Below are 24,713 nucleotides of genomic sequence, written 5' to 3' on the forward strand. Positions count from 1 at the left end.
GAAAAAATCTTTCACTGTCAGCTGAGTCATTTCTTTTACTCCATCCTGCTGAGTATGAGTGCATAAATGAATTGATTACATTGACAGTATTAAAATAACTTTGTCATAAAGTAGTACTAGCTGCAAATAAATCATAACATGTATTTTACTATTTCAACTTGACACTTCAGAATTAAGGCAATATTTTAAATACACTGCAGCAAGCAGGTCTTTGACAGAGGTGTGAAACCACAAAGGAAGATTTGCAGTTCATTCAAGTGAGATTGTTTAGATGACATTTGTCACATATGTATCTAATCGTAAAATATTGCTTGCTGAAATGATGCTTAGGTTGAGTGCAGCATTTTAGTTGAGAAGAAATTGTTACATATTTTCCCTATGGGTAATGGGAATTTTTGTTTTCACACTTCTTTAATATCAAGATGTTATTGAGAGAGGGCAGATGCCACACTTGAAGCTATAATTTAAACAAGTTCATGGTTATACTACATTCATATTTTATATATTTATATCCCACTTTTCTCCCCAATGGGGAGCCAAAGGAGCTTCCTTTTTATCCCCACAATAACCCTGGCAGGTAGGATGGGTTGAGAGTGGGATTGATCCAAATTCACCTATGGCAGAGTGGTCTCCCAGATCCAGCTGCAACTCTGTAACCACTACACCATGCTACCTCTTCTATGACTCAGCTCCATTTCTTATCTGAGGTTCATTGGTACACTGGGTATGTTGACACCAATTTTCTCAGGCAGCAGTAAAGTAAAGATTAGCAAACAACCAAACAGTCCATGTATACATTGTGTTAACTCATATTCAGCAGGTCTTCATCCTTCATCAAATGCCAAGAAACTGAAAAGATGTCATTTAACAAAGTGTTCATAGTTTCATTAGAACTGTACTAACATTTTTCAGCTGTAAAATAGATTGTATAGTTATCTCTTTACTTACTTATATAACTTGACTACGTATAAATATATATATACAAATATAGGTTTCTGTTGGATGAAGGACTGGAGGAGAGATTGCTTTGCTACTCAGTGAGAAGACAAGACGAGGCATGAAATTTCATCTGCTTGTACTTGAAAGCCCATACTAAAGAAAATGAAGGATGGGTGGGCTAGTTGTCTTAAGCAATACCTGGACAGGACTGACTGTTGCTTCATTTTTATATTCTCCTTTCATCCAGAAGAGTTCAGGGGTGGTATACCTGGTTCTTCCCTCTCTGTTTTGTCCTATACCATTCCTGTGACATAGTTTGGGATGAGAGGGAGTAACTAATGCCATTTCCTGGGCTCAGTTCAGACCCAGCCACTGGCAGCGTCAATTTTGGAAGGCAACAGACATATAGGGTGTGCCCATTGCCTCCTACACTGCCACAGACTAGGGGCAAGCTGGGTCTATGATGGCACTGGCAGTGCCACAGGCCGGGGCTTGGCTTCAGACCCATCTGTCAGCAGGGGTTTGAGAAGAGACAGGCATAGAGAACTCAGGCAGATTGTTAGGTAACCTGTGTGCTTAGCTGGCAGGCTTTTCACATGAGCACATAAGCTAAGTCAGACGTACCGTTTATTAAGGTCAGTATTGTCTCCTCTGACTGGCCAGTGGCTTGTCAGATTAACAGGAAGAGGTTTGTCACATAATATGTGGTCTGGTACTTCTGACTGGCGATGCTGGGGATTGAACCTCTGACCTTCTGTGTGCAAGGAGATGCTGTGGCATTGAGCCATGATCCCTCCCTCTCTCCTTATGAGGGAATGAGCGAGGGCCGCAGGGCAAGGAAAGGGTAGAAGAGGGAGCATGGCAGCTGCTCCCTCTTTTTCTATTCATGCTGCTGGGATGAGGCAAGTCCAGAGCCTTGTCCTTCTGCTAACCCTGTTCCTCTTCTCTCCCACCCCCAGCTTTGCAACCCCCCGTGAGAGAATTGTGTTCCACCTTTGGATCTTGACTGCTTTGCTAAACTGGCTCTTTATAGTCACTGGAGTTCGTATGTCTTGCCTAAGGATCCTGATGTGGTGACTTTCTGCATTGTCTTCTGATGGTTAAAGGGAGTCCTGTCACACCAGCGGGGGCCATTGTTGGGAGCCTCTTTTTCTGGTAACGAGTAAAGGGAACACTCACTTCTGCCATATTCAGTTGGGTTTAGTACCTGAAGAGATCAGCCTTAGCATCTTCTGGGTTCAGTTCAGTACACTTTGTTGTAGTACACAGATCTTTGTGGCTTCTAAACGACAAAAATTAATTTAAGTGAATGCATTGGAGGCCCCTCTCTTTTTGGTGGTATCTCTTAACTGGCAGAAGTTTGAGTTCTTTACTGACAGTAATGAATGGGAGTAAAAAATACGTTGTTTCTTCATCCTTGTTGAAAAGTTGAAACTATGTAATGTCCTATCCACCTGCATACACACATGCACTAAAGGCAGGTTGAATGGTGTATCTGGCAACCTTCTTGTTCAAAAGGAATTGCTGCTCGCTTAGGCTAAGCTGGTTAATTGTCCTCCAGAAGGCTTATCTGCTTGTTTAAAGTAACTTAATTGTTATAGTTTTTTCTTTTCCAGATAATAACGAAGTACTGTTTCACTTTGATCTGTATTATTTTCCTGACCGTTGACTATGCTATATCTTGAACATTTTTGATAGCTTGATTCTGAGAATCATTGCCAAAGGGCATCAGTATTTATGCACTAGTTATATTAATGAGCAGATGCTCCTCCTCCTTACATGGTTTTCCATGCTTCTGATCTTGGGGTATGTTTTTTTCTGGGTGTATAAAAATCAATGATTTCTTTTAAATAAAAAATTTGGATTTTTAAAATTTTAATTGGGTTTTTTAAATAAAATACTTTTTGAAGAAAAATCTTTCTAAACATACCGGTAGTTTAAATAGTTTTCTGTTTAAGATGCATTATAATCCAAAGGTTATTCATCATGAAATAAGTTCACTAGGTGATACTGTACCAGTGATATACTTTCAGCCTAACCTACTTCAAAGGATTGTTGTGAGGCTAAAAAGAAGGGGAGGAGAATGATGTAAGCTGCTTTGGTCCCCACTGTGGAGAAAAGTAGGGTAAAAATGAAGTTAATAAATATAGCTGAAGATGAGAGGCAGATAAAAAATAGGTAGGTGGGAAGGAGAGAAGAAAGCAGAAAAGGGTGACGATATGGGGTTTGCCAGGAAGAGGGAAAGGGGAAATAGTGTGGGGAAAGTGATACCGGAGAAAATTAGGTACCTCTTGCAAGTTCTCCATTTTACAACTGGGCCCAGCCTGGTGACCAGCACCATGTAAATGGGCCATAGGTTTCCCAGGTAGAGGTTGCCAGATGTAGGAAAGGAGGGAGAACTGAAGACTGGAGAGCTGATAGAAGTAGGTTCATTGGTGGGTGGAAAGGGGAGGAGGAGACAGGAAAAAAGAGAGGCTATAAGGACTTTCAGTGAAAGGAAATAGTGAAAGAGAGGGGAATGAGAGCCCTTGTGGGTTCCTGCTTGTTTTTGTATATTTGACTCATCTAGAAGTACGTAAAGAACAAGTAAATTTTAAGCTGGCTCTTGCTAATCCTAAAATATCCATTAGCACTACTCTTCTTCACTAGAAGTGCTTGTGCTTATGGCCCGATGGAAGGTATTAATTTCTTCAGTCAGCCATGGCAGAAATGTCACCTTTTTGTCTTTATTTAATTTGTTCTCTGCTTTCATAGTACAGGGAGATAGCTTTCTGGCATTCAGTGTGCAAGCAGCTCAGGACTTGAGCTAGTTAGTGCAGAATTTAATTTAAGACTTGTAACAGTTAGTCCTGCTTTGTTCCAAGACTCCCTCACTGCCATTTCATAAATAAGATATGTGTGCATTCCCATGGGGCTAAACTTCTATGCATGACCTATTCACATTTATGTGTGTTAAGAAAGAATCAGACATGGTCCAATTTTTCTTTTTCTCTGTTGAGCAGTAAAGCTTATAAAATGAAATATCTAGTGACTGTGAAACCGCTTTCTCCCATTTCCTAAGGGCTTTTCAGTCCTGTGGGAATTCATGTGAAATACTGATGGATGGAACCTCATCAGAAATTATGCTGCTTTCTTTCTGCATGCTAGAAAGTATCACTTAAATCCCTTGTTAATATAAAACGGGGATGTGAAGCTTGCGTAGCACCCATGATGGCAATGTGTTTTGATCAGCCACTTGCCTTAGGATTCAGTCTGTGCTGCAGCAGAATGCTGGATGGGAGGAAGGGAGTCTGTAGATGCTACAGAGGCTACCATGAAAACAGTTGGGATTTTCCCTGCTTGGCCCCTCCCTCCAGTTCTTTCCTTGCACAGTCTCTTTGCTGTGTGCTCCACTTTCTAGCTTTCTTTATAAATTATACATTTGTACGGCTCTAGCTTTGCTGTATGTTTTTTGCCTGCTGTTCTGAATCTTAATGAGCACCCCAGGGAGGCAGAGATGGGGGTGTCTTTGCTTCGGACAGGCTTGGGAATGCTGAATACTTTTTATGTAAACATTTGTAGGAAGGCGTCCCCACATCTATGGGATTTGGAAAGTAGGGATGGTGGCCTTGCAGCAGCAACAACAAAACAGCTGTGTACTGCCTCTCAATCCTATTTAGACGTAATTGAGTTTTGAGTATCATTCCTTCCTCATGGTTATGTCAGAGTATATGTTTTGATCAAATTTCTGCTGTTGCTTTTGAATTGGCAGCCCTGGGCAATACTAGGCAGTGAATCCAACTATCCGTTCTTGACTAGATCCTGCAAATGTTTCTTAATTATATAATAAAGCATGTTATAATAACTTTTTATCTTCATAATTAAACACTTAATGTCTGGAGGACAAATACGCTGAATTGATAGTCAAAAGAAAGCATAGCATGGGAATCCTGTACTTATTTTGTACGTCAGAATAACCAAAGGAGATTTTATATTTGAAAATATGCTTTTTCAGGTAAAAGTACCACATTAGTATCTGCACACCCACTTTCTCACTCTGGAGCAGCGAGAGCATCTTGGAACAGATGGGTGATTCCGTTCCTGGTGCTAGCTTAGGCAGGAAGTAATTAATTTTAACCCCACTTCCTGTTTCCTGGCCGGAATCACCCTCTGTTTCCCGTTTTCCTCCTGCCTCGCTAGCGAAAGGCAGACTTTATTTATTTATTTATTTATTTATTTATTTATTTATTTATTTATTTATTTATTAGACTTGTTACCCGCCCTGAGCCGGTTTGCTGGGGAGGGCAGGGACCTGTCAGTTGGATTTGTGCCCATCCTGGAAATAGCTAGTCAAGATAATTTATTTATTGAGAACAATTGTATTTAGTCTTTTCATTAATAAATGCACTCGAGGCAGCTTACAAAGAATTTTAAAAATCTGTAAAACATAAAATGGCAACCAATATCAATTGAAAACAGTGCTGCAAATAAAAAGAACACAACTGAATAGGAGTATCACAGCAGCAATTCTCAAATGCCTCAAAATCCCCAAATATGCCTGGAATGCCTTTCAAATGGGGAGTGGGGAGAATGAGGTCAGATGACTATCCAGTTGTGCTTATGGGGGGAAATGACACTGGGAGTATGCACCATCTGCTTTAAAATACCTCATTTTAGGTTCCTTGGCCAGCTACTACCTTGCCTCCAGCCTTTTCTTGATGGGAGTTCACTTGGTCAGTTCTAAATGTGCTTGAAATACCATATATTTTATATATCCTTGCCAGTCTGTTTTTTATCTGGGACTTGATGAATTTGCTGGATCCTGTTCTCTGTTAGGGGGATTTGTGCTCTTTAACATGACACATAGACGTGACCACAGGACTTAATGTGGCCCCATTGGGTCCTGGCAGGGAGTTGTAGAGGATACAGGAATGATGGACTGCTATTGATCCCCTCGGAACACTTCCCTCAGGCATCTGCAGAGTTCTGTTCTGTTCCATATTTTCAGTTTTGAGTAGAATCAAATGGAGGTAGGGAGTTCAATGGCATTGGTATGCTGAAGTCATCCAGATTTGTTTTGGTTTGTGCCCAGTACCTTATTGTGGTAGAGATGATGCAGATGTGATGCCTGGGGCCGATTCAAACAATACAGCAGGAGGAAAGGGGGATCAGCTGGGAGCTGGCTTTGGGTGTCAGGCCTGCTCTCTGCTGAGACAGCCAGACTGTGTGTGTTTTGGTTTCACCAGGTGCGTCCCAAGGCCAGGCCTGTTAACTGTCAAATTCCTTTCGCTAACTCTGTGGGAACTGCCCTCATAGGGAGGGTGGTTGCCATGGCTGCCACCACTATCTGATATGACCAATGCTCTTCCATATAGGCCTTAGGCCGTGCCTGTAGTTCTCATTCGTGCCAACTTACCTGTTAGCTCTGTATACCTGTAGGTTTTCTAATAAATCAACTCTTGGACTACTCGTCTGTGGATGTTGTTTATGGGATTACCACGGGGAGAAGTGCTCACATTGGGTTACACAACATGGGTCTGCCAGACAGGACGGATGCTAACGGTGGACTGTATGTTGTACACCCCAGGTTACATTCTTTATTTGGTATGGGAGTACAAATCACAAAACCATAGTTTGCCAGTTCAGATGTAAAGACAAACTGGCTTGTATTAAACCAGAAGTGGGTAATTGACTCTGAGTTGTAAAGGAGAGGTAGTCCCTAAAGACATGGCTTGTTCATTTAGTGCCAGAGTATGGTTTGTCCTTAATGTCTGAATAATGCCTGATTGAGATGGTTGGACCTTCCCTATATACTCAAATTCGATAGATTTGATGCTCATCAATGGGCCACTATACATTAGCACTTGGCATTGATTTCTTGAAAAATATAGTTGCACTGGAAAAAATAAATGTACAAAGCTAAGCAGTGAGGTCAATTTGAGTTCTAATGAACTCCCACATAGTTCTCGGGAAAGGTAGTATGCTCTGTGCAAAGAGATGTTTTATCCCCCATGGGGTCTTCGCAGTATATAGGGCTCTTCTTTCTCACATCACCATGTGCCATGACATCTGTGAAAATCACTCATCTGAGGAGTAGATATGACACACAACTTGTCCTTCAAAGTATACAGAACTGCTAATAAATAAAGTGTGCTTTATGGCAGGTCTTGACAAATTTCTGCAGCCAGCCCCAAAATTGAGGTACCAGATTCATTTTTTATCCTTCAGGATTTTCTATTGTAATTACTATATTTTCTAATAATTTCTACTATTGAACCTAATCCTAACCCATTTTTACAGTGCTCGTAATTATTAATGCTATTATAAAAGTGTTGTAAAAAAATAACAGTGTAATCCTGATTATCACCTCAAAAAGCTAACCCCTCTTCCTTTTTTCCAGTAACTGCAGAACTGTTGAAATATCAAACGGGTCCTGGGGGTTAACTTATAAATATGCCTAAGTGGCTCAGTAAAACCATTATATCCGTCTTGCCCCCCACCAATTAGGATGGGGGCAGACCTCTCTGAAGCTAGTTCAGTCCTTCTCTCATTGGGGATAAGGAGAGGGTGGGACTGGACAAGAGCTGTTGGGAGCAGCAGTAATCAAAGCTGCTTACATCATTGTCCTGTCCTCCATTTTATCCTCACAACCACCCTGTGAGGTAGGTTAGGCTAAAAGTCACCCAGCAAGCTTCTATGGCAGAGTGGGGTTTCAAGCCTAAATCTCCCAGATCCTTGTCCAACTTTGTAACCATACACCACACTGGCTCCAGTAACTACAAGGGAAATGCTAATTGTGCAGGAAATTAAGTTATCCTGTTGATTAGGGCTCTGATTAATTTACCAGCCAGGTCGGTATGCTGAGGGGAGTACTCTTTGAGGGGAATGGAATATCAGCTCATTGTCCTACAAGCAGCTGTTGTTCAATTTGGTCTTGATGTGGGGAGATCCCATGGATCCCTCAAGAAATTTCTAGGTGCCGTATTGACCTGGTGCCTGGGATTTGGCAAGCCTTGCTTTAGGAGTTATTTAAGGTGAGCATGTGGCAGAGTGGTGGCAGACCCCCATTTCCAATGCTCTTGTTTCGAGAGTTTAAATTTTATATCACATCCTGAAGATGGAGGCATTGGTGTAGAACAGGGGTGTGGAACCTTTTTTCTGCCAAGGGTCATCTGGATATTTATAACAGCATTCGCGGGCCATACAAAATTATCAACTTAAAAATTAGCCTGCTATATTTGGTCAAACATTTAGCCAAGAGGCACGACCGGAGACGGCTTCAAGTGTCTGCCACATAGAGTGACTTGTTTTTGAGCTCTGCTGTCCCCAGCTGGGCCCAAGAGATTCAAGCAGGGCAGCACCCCTCTGAGCTAGATATCTGCCAGGACCCATGAAGGGTCAGACCAAATGATTTCGCGGGCCTTATACGGTCCTCGGGCCTGACGTTCCCCATCCCTGGTGTTGAATCTGGCAGGGATTTTTATTCTACTTTGTCACAGATGAGTGTGCTTTGTAATAGCATTGTAGGGATTGACGATTACATACTTGAGCTTCCTGCATTTCCCCATGATTTATTGATATTAGGGTTGCAAAATAAATTCTCAGTTTTGTCTGCTTAACCTTTGGTGTTTTCAGTGGTTTCTTTTGTACCAAGAAAGCACAATCAAACATGTTTGGGCAGGTTCTTGGAGAGTCAACATAAAAAACATTCTAAGTAAATAAATATTTATTGATGTTTTTGATATTTATTGATGGCTTTGTATTTTGGAAATTTGTAAGTTGTTTTGAATTCCTCCTGTAGGGAGAAAAGTGGCAAAGAAATGTCCTTATAAACAAGGAGAAAAATGGCATGTTAACATTCATTGTAGGCAGAGGGCAATAATATTTACAGACACCTAGAAGGAGAAGGATCCTTTTAAACCTCATTGCTTTAAAAGGACAGATTAATATTCCTTTTTTACCATACAGGGGAAAGCTAGACCAATTAATGCCCGACCAATTACAATTCAGTGAGGTGGCAAGGTCTTATTTTTTTAAGACTTCACTTGTAGGAACACATCTTAATTTTTTTAATGGCTGCCGTAAACCACATGGCTAGAAAAAAATTGTTGTTAACAAGGAGGCACAAAACAAATGTAATACCAGAAGAATAATTTTAATTTGGATTTCTAGAAAAAAGAACTTATGAAGGGATGAAGAAGAGTTCTTTGAACTTTGAGGAATCCCCAAACAATCAAATTTGCAGGTTCATCTCCAGTTAACAGGGCCATACATACTTAGCCTCAGTAGCAGCTTCATTTTCCTTCAGACCATTCCCTATCAACAATGGAATTAAACATTGCCTCTCATTATATACAAGCCCATGAATATTACTCTCTCACTTGCCCACATTTTTGGTGTGTTGAATTTCCCAATTGAGAAAAAATTCCTTGCTTGGTTGCTTGAGGCAGCTGCAGTTGTCACAAGTGAGTAGCTATTTATAAGCCTGGTCTTGTCATGACAACAAAGAATATTGAAAACGTTGGACTTGGGGAACATCTGAGCTGTCATTCAGTGCCTAAAATGAGTACTACTTGCCATCTTGGTGTGGATCATTCTGAAAAGGAGTTCCTGGCAACATCATTTAATCTAAACTTTCTTGGTTTGCTTTTATGATGAAATGATATCGCTTTAAAGATATAGTTCACGCTAAGTCACATGAATAAATAATTTTTGAAGGGGAAAACTGCACCTTATATGAGAACAGGACCACAGAAAAGCTGAAAGGAAAGAGATAGAGATGTAAAATTTTCCAGAAATTTTGAAGGGATGGGGAATTTTTTCCCACAGAATTTTTTTTGGGGGAGAAATGGAAATATATGCAATACTGACTTTAAGGGCAAATGTAAACATATTTTTCTGCTTTAATAACATAAAATGCATAATTTATAACTTGGCATATAAACCGGTATCAGTTGTCATGCTTAATTTTCTACAAGCAAAATTGCAGCTCGGAGCTACTACATGGTCTGGTATCTTAGCACATTTCAGTCATTCAAAAAAATGTTTCATAGGAGGGTTTTTTCCCCCAGTGCTTCCTAAATTTCCCAATTATCCAAAAATCACCCATTTGAAAAAGTGAATTCTGTTCAGTTTGAGTGAGTTAAACCTTGTCTGAAAAAACATCTTACTTGTTCAAAAAAGAAGTCATCCCTTCTTTTCTGTAGTGCTCCCTACAAATTTCCATTGGAAAAACTGAAAATAAAATCCGCATCCTTTCATGCTATATATTTGAGGAGTAACAGCACCTATTAGACATTATAATGCCTACTCCTCACAAGACAGGTATTGAAATATTAAGAAGTAACAAGCAAAATAGTACTTGATGATATGCAGTAGATTGTACTTTGAAAAATAAAGGTGAAATATATTGGTACAGTAACATTGAATGGCAATGGTTTTAATCATCCAATTAACAAAATATCACTAGAATATGAAAAGCATAAAACATAGATGTGGTCTTTCTATAAGAAACCCACTTAAGGGAGATTACATCTGACAGACAATCTATTTAAAGATCAAATTTTTTTGTCATGTGCTCGTACCATAGCTAAAGGAATTGATATCTTTATTGTGCCTGAAGGAAACTTTGTAAAGAGGAATATAATTCCTGATCCAGAAAATAAAGATGTAATTACAAATAGTTCTGTGGATAATAAAACTCATGTGTTTGGTAGTCTGCATGTACCCAAATGTTCAACAGCAATTTTTTTTTGGGTGGGTGGGTGGGGGAAATAGTAAAATGTTTACGCTACTTCATGAGGGAGACATTTCCTAGGTTGAAAGTTTAATAGCTGTTCAAACTCTTATATAGGGAAGTCTAATAATAATTAAAAAGTGTCTTGCAGGGCATGCATTATTGTTACTTCTTTGATATCAAAATAACTTAAATCTGCCATAGTCAACCAGGAGTGGGGCAAGGAAATTAATGTGAGATTGCTATTTATAATAATTCGTAGGGCTGGAAAGTGAAGTGGTATATCGGTTCTTGTAGGTTATCTGGGCTGTGTGACCGTGGTCTTGGTATTTTCTTTCCTGACATTTTGCCAGCAGCTGTGGCAGGCATTTTCAGAGGAGTAACACTGATGCCTGCCACAGCTGCTGGCGAAATATCAGGAAAGAAAATACCAAGGCCACGGTCACACAGCCGGGATAACCTACAAGAACTGATGACCATGAAAACCTTCAACAATATTTTGAAGTGGTATAGTTTGGCCCTTATTTAGTCTGGTTGTTTAAGTACATTAACTAGGGCCATGCGTAATTTCCCAGTTGTGTATTTTGCAGGTAAGGCAGATGAGCTATATCTTATGCTGACAGAAAATCAACGTAAATGCACAGTAAGGATGTGATATAGGCAGGCTCTTAGGATAAAAATATATAGTCCTGGACTTGGTTCTCAGAAGATACAATACGTTTACAGTTACGTTCTCTTTGTTTGTGATCAGCAGGTATGGTGAAACTGGTTTATGGTTCTTCTGCAATAGATGCCCTTTATTTTAAGAGTCATAGTAAGAGATTACTATTGGAGACGTGTAAGAGAACACCTTTCAGGCTGCTTTTGTACTGTTGGGTTTCTGAGTGGCCACTTAAGGCAAGGCTTGCGGTGTTGCATTATTGATTTACAAATCTTGAATAATGAGTTTCCATTATTTTTTAATAAAGCATTTCTGTTGGACTCTGCCTAATCCATGATGTTTGGCAGAGGTCCACTGGCAATCAGTCTTCCATAGAGCTGCACTAAGGGCTTTAAAATACAAGCTTCAGGAATGTAAGACATATGTGCAGTCCTGTAATGTGTCTTCTGAAAAAGATGAGATCAACTCATGAAGGACGAGGGCACCTTTTTGTATTTAATGGGTTCTTGTGAATGCAGAAACCTATGTAGCTTATTCCCAAGTGAACTAAATTCTGGCAACGTCTGTATTGACTCATCATAAGGATACCTACTTTTTCTCAACAGCCCTTGGATTTTTACTTCTGGTGGAAATAGGCTGCAGTGACATTATTACTGTTCTGAAGGTTCAAATCAGCTCTTTCAGTAAGTCCACAGAAGTTTCTAGGCCACACAATGTTTTACTAAAGTACCTGTATTACATATACCTACTTTGTTGCACATCAGTAGTCTGAAAGAAAACAACCAATTCTTTCCCACTTTTTACAACTGGAAAGGTTTTTTACAATTTACTTTTTCTTATTTCTCTAGAAGTGATTATTTGTCATAGGCTACCAGGTGATAGTATATTTATGTTTCTTCTTCATGGCAACATGAGAATATACTCAATAGTTGTTTTTTGGGGAGGGGGGGTAGGATGTGAAGGGTTATCACCATTTCCCCTGCCGATCAGCCTAACAGGTTTTCAACAGGCTGCTATACAACAAGTAGCAGAATTGAGCTTCAGCTTTTGGCTGCATGTGCATAAACACACAAATCACTGCACTGACTTTTGTCATTAGCAAGTGGGAACCCATATGTTTTCCTGCTGAATGGTAGGACTCCACTCATGATACATTTCCATTCATTTCCAGCATTGTCTGCACAACAGCAACAGGAAGCTACATCTAATGGTCATGTGTGCTTCACAACAGTGTTACCCAGGGCTAGGGTACTGCTCTCTGCAAACCCAAGTTTGCAAAATAATCTGACAGTATAAATAGAATGGGTCAGAGGATCTCCCCCAACCTAACAGCCATATATGTGCAGGTGTAGACATTGCAAACCACCCTCTCTGGAGTTTTATGACCCCTAAGAGCCCCATGGCGCAGAGTATTAAGCTGCAGTACTGCAGTCAAAAGCTCTGCTCACGACCTGAGTTCGATCCCGACAGAAGTCGGTTTCAGGTAGCCGGCTCAAGGTTGACTCAGCCTTCCATCCTTCCTAGGTCGGTGAAATGAGGCCCCAGCTTGCTGGGGGTAAAGGGAAGATGACTGGGGAAGGCACTGGCAAACCACCCCGTAAAACAAAAGTCTGCCTTGGAAACGTCAGGATGTGACGTCACCCCATGGGTCAGGAATGACCCAGTGCTTGCACAGGGGACCTTTACGTTTTTTTAAAAGATGTAAGCCACCATTTTGGGTTGCCGAGGCAACCCATGGCCATAATGCAGAGGCCAGTGCCTTGTATACAGCATGTTGGGGAATCTGGACATGGGTTTACTGCCCTCTCCCAAGTATCAGCAAGCCACCTGGCATCTGATGGGCACTAACCCCTTCTCCAGAGTTTCTAGCATACTGTACACTAGGCAGTGGCTTCAGCTTATTGTGGGGCAGGGAGAAGAGAAGTGGAACAGGGCAAATGCTGGGAGGGGCCGGTTTGATGGAGAATATAGGATTTTATCTCCCCCATCTAGGGGACCAGAAGGGGGGCCAAGTGGGTGGGAGTAAAGCAGAACCAAAGGGGAACAAGCAGGTAGGAGACGGGGGGGAGCAAAGGAACCAAGGTCCCTCTTGTATTTATTTTACAAGCTAGCTTGTTGTATATGGGGCTGCTTAATGGGTTCACATCCAGATAACAGACTTATTAGACCCATACTCAGATTATGGACAAGGAGCTGATCAGAAATAATACAGTCGTTTCTTGTTGCCTAGAATAAGGATTTATGGACAAATCTATTTAGGAGTACAAGTAGTGTACTTGAACTGCTGATAATCAGAACCATTCTGTTAGTGAGATGATTCTACATGTTCAAATTTTAAAGGAATCTCAGTTGCAGTTTCTTTTGAATAATCTGTGAGTGTATAGATGCATGCACACGAGCCTTTTAGATAGTTAAAGTGCTTATACCATTTTCATCTCTTTTCCAGATGAAGACAGTTAGTGTTGCCTTAGTATTGTGCCTAAATGTTGGTGTTGACCCCCCTGATGTGGTGAAGACGACTCCTTGTGCTCGCCTTGAGTGCTGGATAGGTAAGAAAATACTATTATTTCCTTTAAACTTCTAACTTGTCCGGTCTTGAGATTCTAAGTACAGGTAACCATACTTTTAACACAATTTAAAAAAAATACAAACTAAAGTACTTTCAAGTGTCACATTAATTGCCCTGTTTCTTATGGGTTAATTCACCTTGCTGAAATGCAGCCCAAATGGGGGAAAAAAAGGCTTTTCTTCAGGTTTTGGTGAGGTCTGAGGCTGAGAGTTTTGTACTTGTGGAGCAGATAGTGGGGTTCCATCCCACATAGATTTCCACATGTGTAGGATGGGGTGTAATTTTTGGTAATTCTCTGCTCACAGTGTAGCGTACATCCCCTCCAAATGCTGCTTCTGGGGACAGCCCCCCTCCCCAGGAATAGCTTAGGTGGAGGAATTGGGTGTTTCCTATGGCAGGTGAAAAAAGCCCCCCTCCATGCCTATGGAAATCGATGTGGGATCCAAATGATCTAGACCACTTTTGTACATGCCTGTGGGCGCCCTGAGTCATTTTGTGACTATTTTGGAAATCCTTTGTTGATAATAAACATGCTTGGATGTACATTTGTCTCTCCACAGTCTGCTGCCTGGGCTACCACCAGGGAGGATAATATCTGCCAAGTTTTGATCTGTGTAAAATTAGCCACTGTGAATGATCTTCTAATAGAGGTCTCATACAGTCATATTGTAGTATGCTGGTTTTTCCTTCAATTACTATAAAACCCCCCAACAAGACCCTTTAGACTTTAAGTAAGATTTTAATTAATATCTGAGTAAACCCTTTTTAAAAAGGTAAAGGTCCCCTTTGCAAGCACCGGGTCATTCCTGACTCATGGGGTGACGTCACATCCCGACTTTTACTAGGCAGACTTTGTTTACGGGGTGGTTTGCCAGTGCCTTCCCCAAAGCACATTTTACTATATAGCAAAATAAATTCCCTATAAGTTTACCTTTTGTGGCCTGGGCAGATTTTTGACTGAGAAGGCATATAGGGGTCACGTAGTTGGGGGCATGGGCAATAATTTCCCTGACGAGTGCTGTCAGTAAAATCATCTTCTAACAAGTTTTATGTTTGTTTATTTATTTGGAAATCCCCAAGTTTATGCTGCCCTGACCTAGATGGCCCAGGCTAGCCTGATCTCATCAGATCTCAGAAGCTAAGCAGGGTCAGCCCTGGTTAGTATTTGGATGGGAGACCACCAAGGAATACCAGGGTTGCTGTCCAGAGGAAGGCACTGGCAAACCACCTCTGTTAGTCTCTTGCCATGAAAACCCCAAAAGGGGTTGCCATAAGTTGGCTGTGACTTGAGGGCACTTTATATACACACACACACACAAGTTTATGCTGCTTGTGGTGATTGGATTTTTCTTGATGCCTTAATTGAACATGGGTATTTTTTCTCTGTGAGCAAATGGGCCCTAGTGAACATTGATTAGGTGAGATATTTTGTGTTTCATAAATGTATGCATCTGTATGCAAATGTTTCATAAAGCCAGTGTTTCAGTTTAGTTCTGGTGTCATAGAAGCATGTTTTTCCCCCCAGCATTTGAAGCTGGTCAAAAAATGGATTGTGGTCATTTTGCTAACTTCATCTTGGTAAAGAATAAAAACTTTCTGAGCACTATACTCCAAATGGAGTTCTGTTTACTGTATCACTTAGTGTGAAACCAGTCCCCTCCCTCTCCCAATTAAACATTTTTCAGTGTGAGTCGTTTTTATGCATTATGAAATTGGGTCAGGGAATCTCCTGTGTTAGGTCTACTGCTTTAATAAGGGCAAGTACTCTAGTAGGCTAATAATACCTAAGAAATGCTGCAAATGAGATGAGGAAGGAAATGTAAGGTGCTACCTTAACAATGGAGGCCTCTTGGTCTGTGTTGCCTGAGCATTTTCTCTCTGTAGTTTACAAGTTCCTTTTGTTTTTGTTTGTCCTAAAAAGCACTGCAACACTGGATTTAATATGGTTGCTAAGAAGTCAGTAGGTTTAAAAAAATTACTTAGGCATTTACTGCAGAGCTGTTAGCAGTGTCTCACTGTTTTATGCATGCCTGTTAAAATTGTATAAAGATAACTATGGATTTCTCCTTGCTGTTCAGAGTCTTAGACTCCCAAAACCACAAGCAAGGGTTGTAACAGTGAGCAATGGAATAATGCTAGTATTTGGAGCATTTTCAACAAACATTAAGCTGACAGTTAGTGCAGTGCATATTGGGTATAGTTGTGTTCAGTGCTTCTCCTATTGAGTAGCATGTTGGGATTGCTAACAGACCGAAGGAGAACGCGGTACCTTGGTAGTCACTACTCTTCAGTTTGTGTTATTGGTGTCCCTAGGTTTATTGGTCAATGGGAAGGAGGCAGGGAGATATGATACACGGTATCTTTGTGTGTAAATCAGATCTTTCCAGCTGCTTGCCCAGTCTGCTGCATAAGTAGCAGAGAACTAGGTAGGTGTTAGTGGTTTCCCCATAAAATATTTTCCAGTATCCAGGAGGGTTAGCATACATATTGTCCCAGTCTACTGCTGCTTACTGACCTAAGTAGCAGACAGCTAGGAAAGCATTTGGGATTTCTTGAGAAAAGGCAATTGTTAGAAGATGCAATATTTCTGTTAGTTTCCAGCACTGTCAGGCAGTGAAAGAAAAGTAGGAAGATGTGATGCTGCTTCATTTCACACAATCTGTGGTTGGTATTCCATAATATTAAGCAAGTGGGAGGTGGGAACAGGGGTGGATGGCCATTAATTTCACTGGGACAATTCCCTGTGTGGTTGTGCCCCTGGAGGGCTGGTGGCAAGGCTAAAGGGGCCATCGGTCACACCAGCTGGCTGAGGCATCTACAAAGGAACAGAGTGCAAGGAGACAAAAAGATGGCAGCCAAGGTGATAGGCTGGGGGAGGTGGCCCTGACATGCAAGGGAAGGTCTGTCCAAGACCCCCTTCCTTGTCAGATTCCTCTGCTCTCTGGGTGTCTCTGTCATCTCCAGCATTTGTTTATTTTTTTGCCGTCAAGTAACAGCTGACTTATGGCGACCCCTGGTGGGGTTTTCAAGACAAGAGACGTTCAGAGGTGGTTTGCCATTGCCTGCCTCTGCATCCCAATCCTGGAGTTCCTTGGTGGTCTTCCATCGAAATACTAACCAGGACCGACCCTGCTTAGCTTCTGAGATCTCACAAGATTGGGCTAGTCTGGCCTATCCAGGTCAGAGCAGCTCCAGCCTAGCACAGGCAGTCCCAAAGCTGCTACTACTCTTGTGAGTATGTTGTGCTTTGGATTGCAGCCAGCCCCTGATACATGTTTACCTTGAAGTAGTTCATATTGAGGTAAGAGCACATACATCACCAAAACTGTCTCTGATGGGGGGAGAGGGAGTGTTCTTTATTCCTCGTACTGGGACTGAATTCAGAAGTAAAAATAAGCTGATACCTTCCTCCTCCCCCCTTTCTGACAGCCCAACAGGAAAATTATAATACACTCTTCACATGATGTACCATCCTCAGAACACTTCTTCCTTAATTTGTTGTTTACTGTACTTTATTGCACTTTTGTCTTCACTGCAGAATAAGAGAGAGGCTTGAACCTTTGACCTCTGTCATCATCTGTTATTTGTGAACTGCTCAAGTCTCTAACGTAGAGAACCATACCTGATTTATGATACCAGGCATCTCTTAGCTCAGTTCTTCTCTTCCCCCTCTCCTTCTGTAATTCTCTGCATAAAACGGAGGGAATTTTTTTTCTTTTTTTCATTGCACCTGAGGATGGGAGTTCTGACTCATGAAAGCTATGCTGGAATAAACACTTTGTCTTAAGGTGCCACTGGATTTCTCTAGTGTATAGGGTTGTCAGCTCTGGGTTGGAAATTTGGGGGGGGGGTGGAGCCTGGGGACGGTGGTGTTTGGGGAGGGGAGAGACCCTAGCAGGGTATAATGTCATAGAATCCACCCGTCAAATTAGCCATTTTCTCCAGGGGAACTGATCTTGGTCGTCTGGAGATCAATTGTAATAGCAGGAGATCTCCAGGTGCCACGTTGAGCACCATTTCCCTCGCAAGAGAAGACTGAGCAAAGTAGGAATTGAGCAGTTCTGCCCTCTCTTAATCACAGATTACAATTACACTTTCCTGTAACCGCAATGGGCCTATCATGTCCTTGTTCTTTTTCTTACTTTGAACATTACAAAAGAACCCTTTTTTGTTGTGTTTGGCATCTCTTGCTACCCAAACCTTATACTGAGCTTTAACTTTTTTAACATCCTGCAAGCACTGGTTATCTGTTTATATTCACCATTGGTTATAAGTCCCTCCTTCCATTTCCTAAATGTGTCTACTTTATTTCTCAAATCTTTAGAAAGCTGTTTATAGAGCCACCCTGGCTTCTTTAGGCTCCTCCCATTTTTCCTCCTCATAAGAATCATTTGTGATTGTGCCTTCAATATTTCACTTTTAAGAAACTCCCATCCCTCTTGAACTCCCTTCTCTTCCCATGGAACTCTACCCAGCATAGCTTTAAATTTGTTAAATTTGCTTTCCTAAAGTCCAACCTGTAAGTCTGACTAAGTACTGCTTTTCCCTTCCCCAAGATTATAAATTACCAAATTACTTGGTTGCTTCTACCCATGGTACCCACTACTTTCACTTCATCAACTAGTTCGTCCCTGTTGGTGAGAATCAAGTCCAAGATAGCAGAGTCCCTGGTTTCTCTCTCCGCTTTCTGGAAAATGAAGTTGTCAGCAAGACGAGCCAGGAATTTAATTGACGTAACATTTTTAGCAGAGTTGGACTTCCAACAGATATCTGGGTAATTGAAATCTCCCATGGCCGCTGTGTTCTGTCTCTTTGAGAACTTTGTAATCTGATCTAGGAGTGTCTCATCCAAGTCTTCTGCCTGGCTTGGTGGTCTATAGTAGACCCTTACCATAATATCACTTTCATTTCTTACTCCTTTTATTTTTTACCAGAGACTCTCAACTGAACTTCCATGCTCAGATTCTTGTATTTCCTCATAAGTATACACATCCTTGACATATAATGCTCCTCCTCCCCCCTTCCTTATTTGTCTATCCATTTTAAACAAGTTGTACCCCTCAATCCTAATATTCCAATTGTGAGTCATCCCACCAAGTTTGTGTAATACCTATTAGGTCATAGTCCCCTTCCTGTATTAGGACTTCTGCTTCCATTCCATTCCATTCCATTCCATAAACCTTTAATGGCATAGACATTATGACAAATATCACAAACAGAAAACATACATCTTAAAATCGGTACGATAAGATCAAAACTGAGAACCATAAGTATCAAAGATTTTAAGGTTTTGGATTTTCATCACTTCAACCAAAAACTTGGCTATATCCACAGTGATCTCTGGAGTTACATCATTCATTAAGAATTGGCATTTTATTTTATTAGGCAAGTGAGACTTAGCGTGTAGCCTATTTCCTAACCATTTCTCACGTGGTGATACATATAAAGAGCAGTCAAGTAATATGTGATCAAGCGTATCCAAGGAGTCACATGGGCAAATTTGATCCTGAATTGGAATTTGGTGAAACCTTCCGTACAAAATTCGAGAAGGAGTATCCAAATTATAAAAATATTGGGGGATACTTTCAGTTTTAGTCGAGAAACCCAGCATTGCTGATGAACAGACAAAAGGTTGTGGGATGTAACCCCTGAAATTCCATATCCAAAAGTCGTTGTTTGATAGTTTTAAAGATGTGGGCCTCAGAAAGTGGGTCTAGATGGTCAAGAGAGACTCCAATTGATCTTATTTTGGTCAGAATTATGTTGTCCCAGGAAGTGTTATGGCGTTCCTTTAACAGTAAAGATAAAAGGGAGCCCTGCTCCATTCTAAAATGTAATTTGATCCAGTAGCGAATAGTTGATAACCAAGCCTTGGTTTCGCATAGACTTTGGCCAAGTTCAGAGGTGGTTGCAAAATAAGACACACAACAAGGCAAACCCAAAAATTGTCTAAAAAAATTACCTTGGAGAGCTTCTAGATCGCGATTAAAGGCATTTATCCAAATAGGGATGCCATACAGAATCTGGGGTAAAATTTTAGAGTTAAAAACCTCGGTTGCAGCAGGGACGTATTGGTTGCCCTTACCAAAAGAAAAGGACTTCAGTTGGCTTAAAGATATTTTCCCAAGTTTGATGGTTCTAATTCTATGCACCACCCATCTAAGGTTATAATTAAAGGTCATACCCAGGTATTTGAAACTCTTTACTTGTTGGATTTTGGCCTTTCCAATATGCCAGCTAGAGGGCGACCACTTCTTTGAGAAAATAAGAACACTGGACTTTGAGTAATTTATTTTGAGGAGGTTCAGCTGACAGTATTTCTCAAATGCTACTAGATAGGGCTTAAGTCCGATTTTAGAGTAGGATAAGATGACAGTGTCATCGGCATATAGTAGGATGGGAACTGGTTTACCACCTAATTTTGGAGGGTGTCCGTTGATAGTGTTTAAGGAACTGGTCAAGTCTGAGAAAAACAGGTTAAAAAGAAGGGGAGCGAGAATGCAACCTTGCTTCACACCTTTGTTCAATGTAATTTTATCGGTGAGGCCTCCACATGAAGAAAATCTAACTTGGCTCGTTGTAGCAGAGTGCAATTTCTTTAGAAGGAATAGGAGGCACGGATTGATACCTAGTTTAGATAGTTTGGTCCAAAGAATGTCTCTACAGATCGAGTCAAATGCAGACTTCAAGTCAATGAATGCGACGTATAGTTTCTTGCTGCCCAATTTCATGTACTTTTCTGCAAGAGTGGCGAGTACTAAACAGTGATCCAGAGTTGATTTATTTTTTGAAAATCCAATTTGCTCAGGTCCAACGATGGAGTTATCTTTTACCCATCTTGAGAGACGCTGTTCCAGGTGCTTTGCGTACATTTTGCCTAAGATTGATAGAAGGCTGATGGGACAAAAATTTTCAGGCAAGGATGGGTCACCCTTCTTATAAATGGGAATTATGATTGAGTTGAGCCAGGAATTTGGTAAGATACCGTATAAGTCAATGGATGTAAATAGTTTGGCAAGGAGTGGGGCCCAACAGTCAGAAAATTCCTTAAACAGCTCAGCAGGCAGTCCGTCCGGACCTGGAGCTTTACCAGATTTCAGGCTACTTATAAGTTCGGTAATTTTTTCAACATCAACAGCTGGCCATCTTGGATAAGATGAGGGAATAGTTTCATCAGAATTAAGCTGAGTATTAGTGAGGGAATAGAAAAGCTTAGTAAAGTGATCCACCCAAATTTGGGGAGGAATGCTAGTTTCAGGAGAAAAGTTATTGTTACTTGAGATAGCAATTGCTTTCCAGAAAGTCTTACTATCACAGGATTTAAGAGATGCGAGAAGATGGGACCATCTTTGTAGAAAGTGGGTTTTCTTTTTATCTGCAACTAAGTTGGCATACAACTTTCTGTGTGTAAAGTATTCTTCAAGGTTATCACTGGGAAGACTCATACTAGCTTTCCTAAACAGGAATCTAAGCTGTCTTTTGTGGGCTAAACATTCCTTGTCGAACCAGGAGGCTATCTTATTAGAGTTGGACAAGCATGGTTCGGCCAGAGCAAAACAACGCTCTTCAATCCGGGAGAGAGTTAATAGCGTCTCAGTATGCGAGTCGGAGTTCAGGATGGAGAATTTGAGCTCAACACTTCTTTAGATTGGAGAAGTGAAGAAAAGGAAATCACCCGGGCGTCAGACCATTTAATTCATTTTAAACTCATATTGGCCTGCGGTGTAGCACCGTGTTCTTGCACAGAAGGGTTATTAGTTAGGCATAGCCGGGAAATTGAAATTGGCAGATGATCACTTTCGGTATGAAAGTCAATGGTAACAGATTTGACTGAGGTTAAGAACCTGGGAGAGCAGATTCCATAGTCAATAACACTGCGCCCTTGCCTCGCATTGAATGTAAAATATTGGGAAGCTGGAAATTGATGGAGGCCGTTTAGCGTTATCATGTTTAGTTCAATGCAGAATTCAATTAATTTATGGCCAGCATTATTACAAGAGTCTTGGGATTGTCGCAGGAAACCAAGCTGCGGAGGCACGGGCCCAATATCATCTAAATCTACAGAAAGGTCCCAATTCCGATTATCGTAGCCAATCCGGGCATTAAAATCCCCTAAAAGAACAATCAGAATCAATGAAAATTTATGGAGAATTTTGGTTACAAAAATCACAAGATTTGACCAGTTTAATTCTAAGTGTTTTTCATTTTCTGTGAAAATGTGTTTTTCATTTTCTGCTTCCCATACTGTTTGCATTAGTGTAGAAACATCAGAATCCATGGTTTATGTGCCCTGGGGGTTTTATCTCGGTAAACTGTGAGTTAATGTTTCCTTGTATATGTGCCACTCCCTGCAAATCTTTAGTGTTCTTATCTCCGATTATAGGCATCAAACTAAGCTTTGAGTTTTTGTCTTGCTTCCCCATAGGATTTAGTTTAAAGCCCTCCCTATCAGGTTTTCAAGGCTCTTACCAAACACATTTTTTCCTGCCCTTGTGAGGTTCAAACGATCTCCTGATAGAACAACTTTATCTCGAAAACGTAGTCATGGTCCAAAAAACCAAACCTTTCCTGACCATCTACATAGGCAGTCATTTATTTGCAGTATTCTTCTTTCCCTTCCTAAGTCACGGTCTTCGACAGGAAGAACTGATGAAAATACAACCTGTGTTCCCAGGCCCTTCACCTTTTTACCAAGAGCCACATAGTCTCTTTTAATACGTTCAGGGCTGTGCCGGGCAGTATCATTTGTTCCCACATGGATAAGCAAGAAACAATAATAATCTGTGGGCTTGATGAGTCTCTCTAGCCTTTCTGTCACATCCTGGATGCATGTACCTGGTAGACAGCATACCTCTCGAGACTACAAGTACAGTCAGCACACTTTAGCCTGTACTCCTCTCAGTAGGGAATCCTCAGTTACCAGCACATGTCTCCTCCTATATTGGGGAATGGAAGCTCGAGTCCTCTCATCCACAGGGCCTGAGAAATTTCCTTCAAGCTTCAGGGAGTCTGGGGGAGTAGCCCTTGTTCCAGTGGTCCAGAATCAGTATCTGTGGGGAGATCCTGGAACCGATTGCTTAGCAAAAGAGGTTCAGAATGTCTCCTGATTTCTCTGCTCCTGTGGGTTACATTCTTCCATGCTCTTGTGTTGGGTGCTCCTCCATTTCCTTAGATAACCTTTCCCTCCTCCTCTAGTATCCATCTCAAGAGTGCTTGTCCATCTCAATGCGTCCTGTCCATGAACTCTTCACCTTCCCTTATAAAATGGAGTTTGGACAAGTGTGCCTCAGGTCCCTTTATCTTCTCCTCCAGTAGGGCTACCAACTTACAGTTGCTGCAAGTGTCATTGCTATTACCCTCAGGTAAGAATACGAACATGCCACAGACTTTGCATGTCACTGCCTTAGCTTCCTCACCAGCCATGCTGCTACGATCCATTGTAGAAGTGGTTCAGTCCTCAGTCTCTATTGACTGACTTGTTACGTGGTATCCCAAACTTGCTAGTAATTCCATAGAACTTGGTATGTTAGTCTGTTGCAGCAAAAACAAAACAGGAGACATGGCATTTTACAGATGATCAAGTTTTAATTCTAGCATAAACTAGTGCAGAGGTCACCAACTTTTTGGAGCCTGCATGGTGGACACAGCAACAAAATGGCTGCCATAAAATGGTTGCTGCAGGAGGTGGAGCCAGCCACAAAATGATTGCCACAGATTAACATCACTAACACAGTGCATGTAGATCTGTGGTGGCAGCTGCTGCCAAAGCAACATTTTAAAAAATCTGCACAGCCAATCAAATTTCCAATAGTCTGTCTGAAGCCTTGCTGGACAAAAGCTCTACCTGGCCCCACCCACTTCTGAAAAACACTTGGCGGATGCCAGAAAAGATGTTGGCAGGCGCCTTGGGGCCCACAGGCACCATGTTGGGGACTAGATAGAGCCCATTTTGTCCCCAAAACTCTTGTCCCTAAACTGAGGTTCTCATAAATGATTACAGTATAATTAAAGAAATTTTGATTCACCCAAGTGCTTCAGCACATAGGTACTTGAATTTCTGAACAGGAACAGTTAATTAAAGGAATCTTCATTTGAAGTTATAATTCTTATTATTGGATTGTAGACATTTCAGAGAGCCACCCATAATATCATTAGGGTTGCCATGTCCCTCTTTACCACCGGTGGGAGGTTTTTGGGGAAGAGGGGAGGGACTTCAATGTCGTACAGTCCAATTGGCAAAGCAGCCATTTTCTCCAGGTGCACTGATCTCTGTCGGCTGGAGATCAGTTGTAATAGCAGGAGATCTCCAGCTAGTACCTGGAGGATGGCAACCCTAAACATCATGGACTGATTTCTCTATTTATAAATTATTAATCTTGTCAGGGTTTCCTAAGAGGACCAAAATTCATTGATAATGCAGCAGAATCTTTCCCCAGTAAAAATACTCTTATGATTCAGGATCCAAGGTGCACTGATGCTCTCCCCATGGAAATTCAGAATAGTGTTAATGTATCTTACAGTTAACCAATTTATTTATTTGAGTGGGTTTGTGGGGGTGTTTGGTGACCGAGGTTAAAAAAGAGAAAAAATAGTTGCTATATTTTGGGTGTACAAAATCTGCCCTGAATTATTGAAAAATGTGTGGAAAATATCTGTACGTGCTTACATCGGATAATGTGATTTTTGTTTCCAAAAGATATTAAAATAGCTTCAGACTTGGCCTTTGAGAAGGATTAAGCTACACATGATGCTGCAGTTCTTTGACTGAAATTCCAGATGTGTTATTTGTCCTTAAAATCAGTAATGAGAAGGGGAGGGCCATATGGTAG

The 24,713-nt window shown here is 41.2% G+C and overlaps 1 protein-coding gene across 3 annotated transcripts in view; it reads left to right on the forward strand.

The window, feature by feature from the left end:
* Positions 1–24,713, forward strand: part of RPTOR (regulatory associated protein of MTOR complex 1) — a 494,290-nt gene that overhangs the window by 26,190 nt on the left and 443,387 nt on the right. For all 3 annotated transcript variants that reach the window (XM_056867014.1, XM_056867015.1, XM_056867017.1), the window contains exon 2: positions 13,762–13,864. In XM_056867014.1, coding sequence (XP_056722992.1) covers positions 13,762–13,864 — 103 coding nt within the window. The remainder of the gene's footprint in view (positions 1–13,761; positions 13,865–24,713) is intronic.

This window comes from Euleptes europaea, chromosome 1 (genome assembly GCF_029931775.1).
Source record: "Euleptes europaea isolate rEulEur1 chromosome 1, rEulEur1.hap1, whole genome shotgun sequence".
NCBI classification, from domain to species: domain Eukaryota; kingdom Metazoa; phylum Chordata; class Lepidosauria; order Squamata; family Sphaerodactylidae; genus Euleptes; species Euleptes europaea.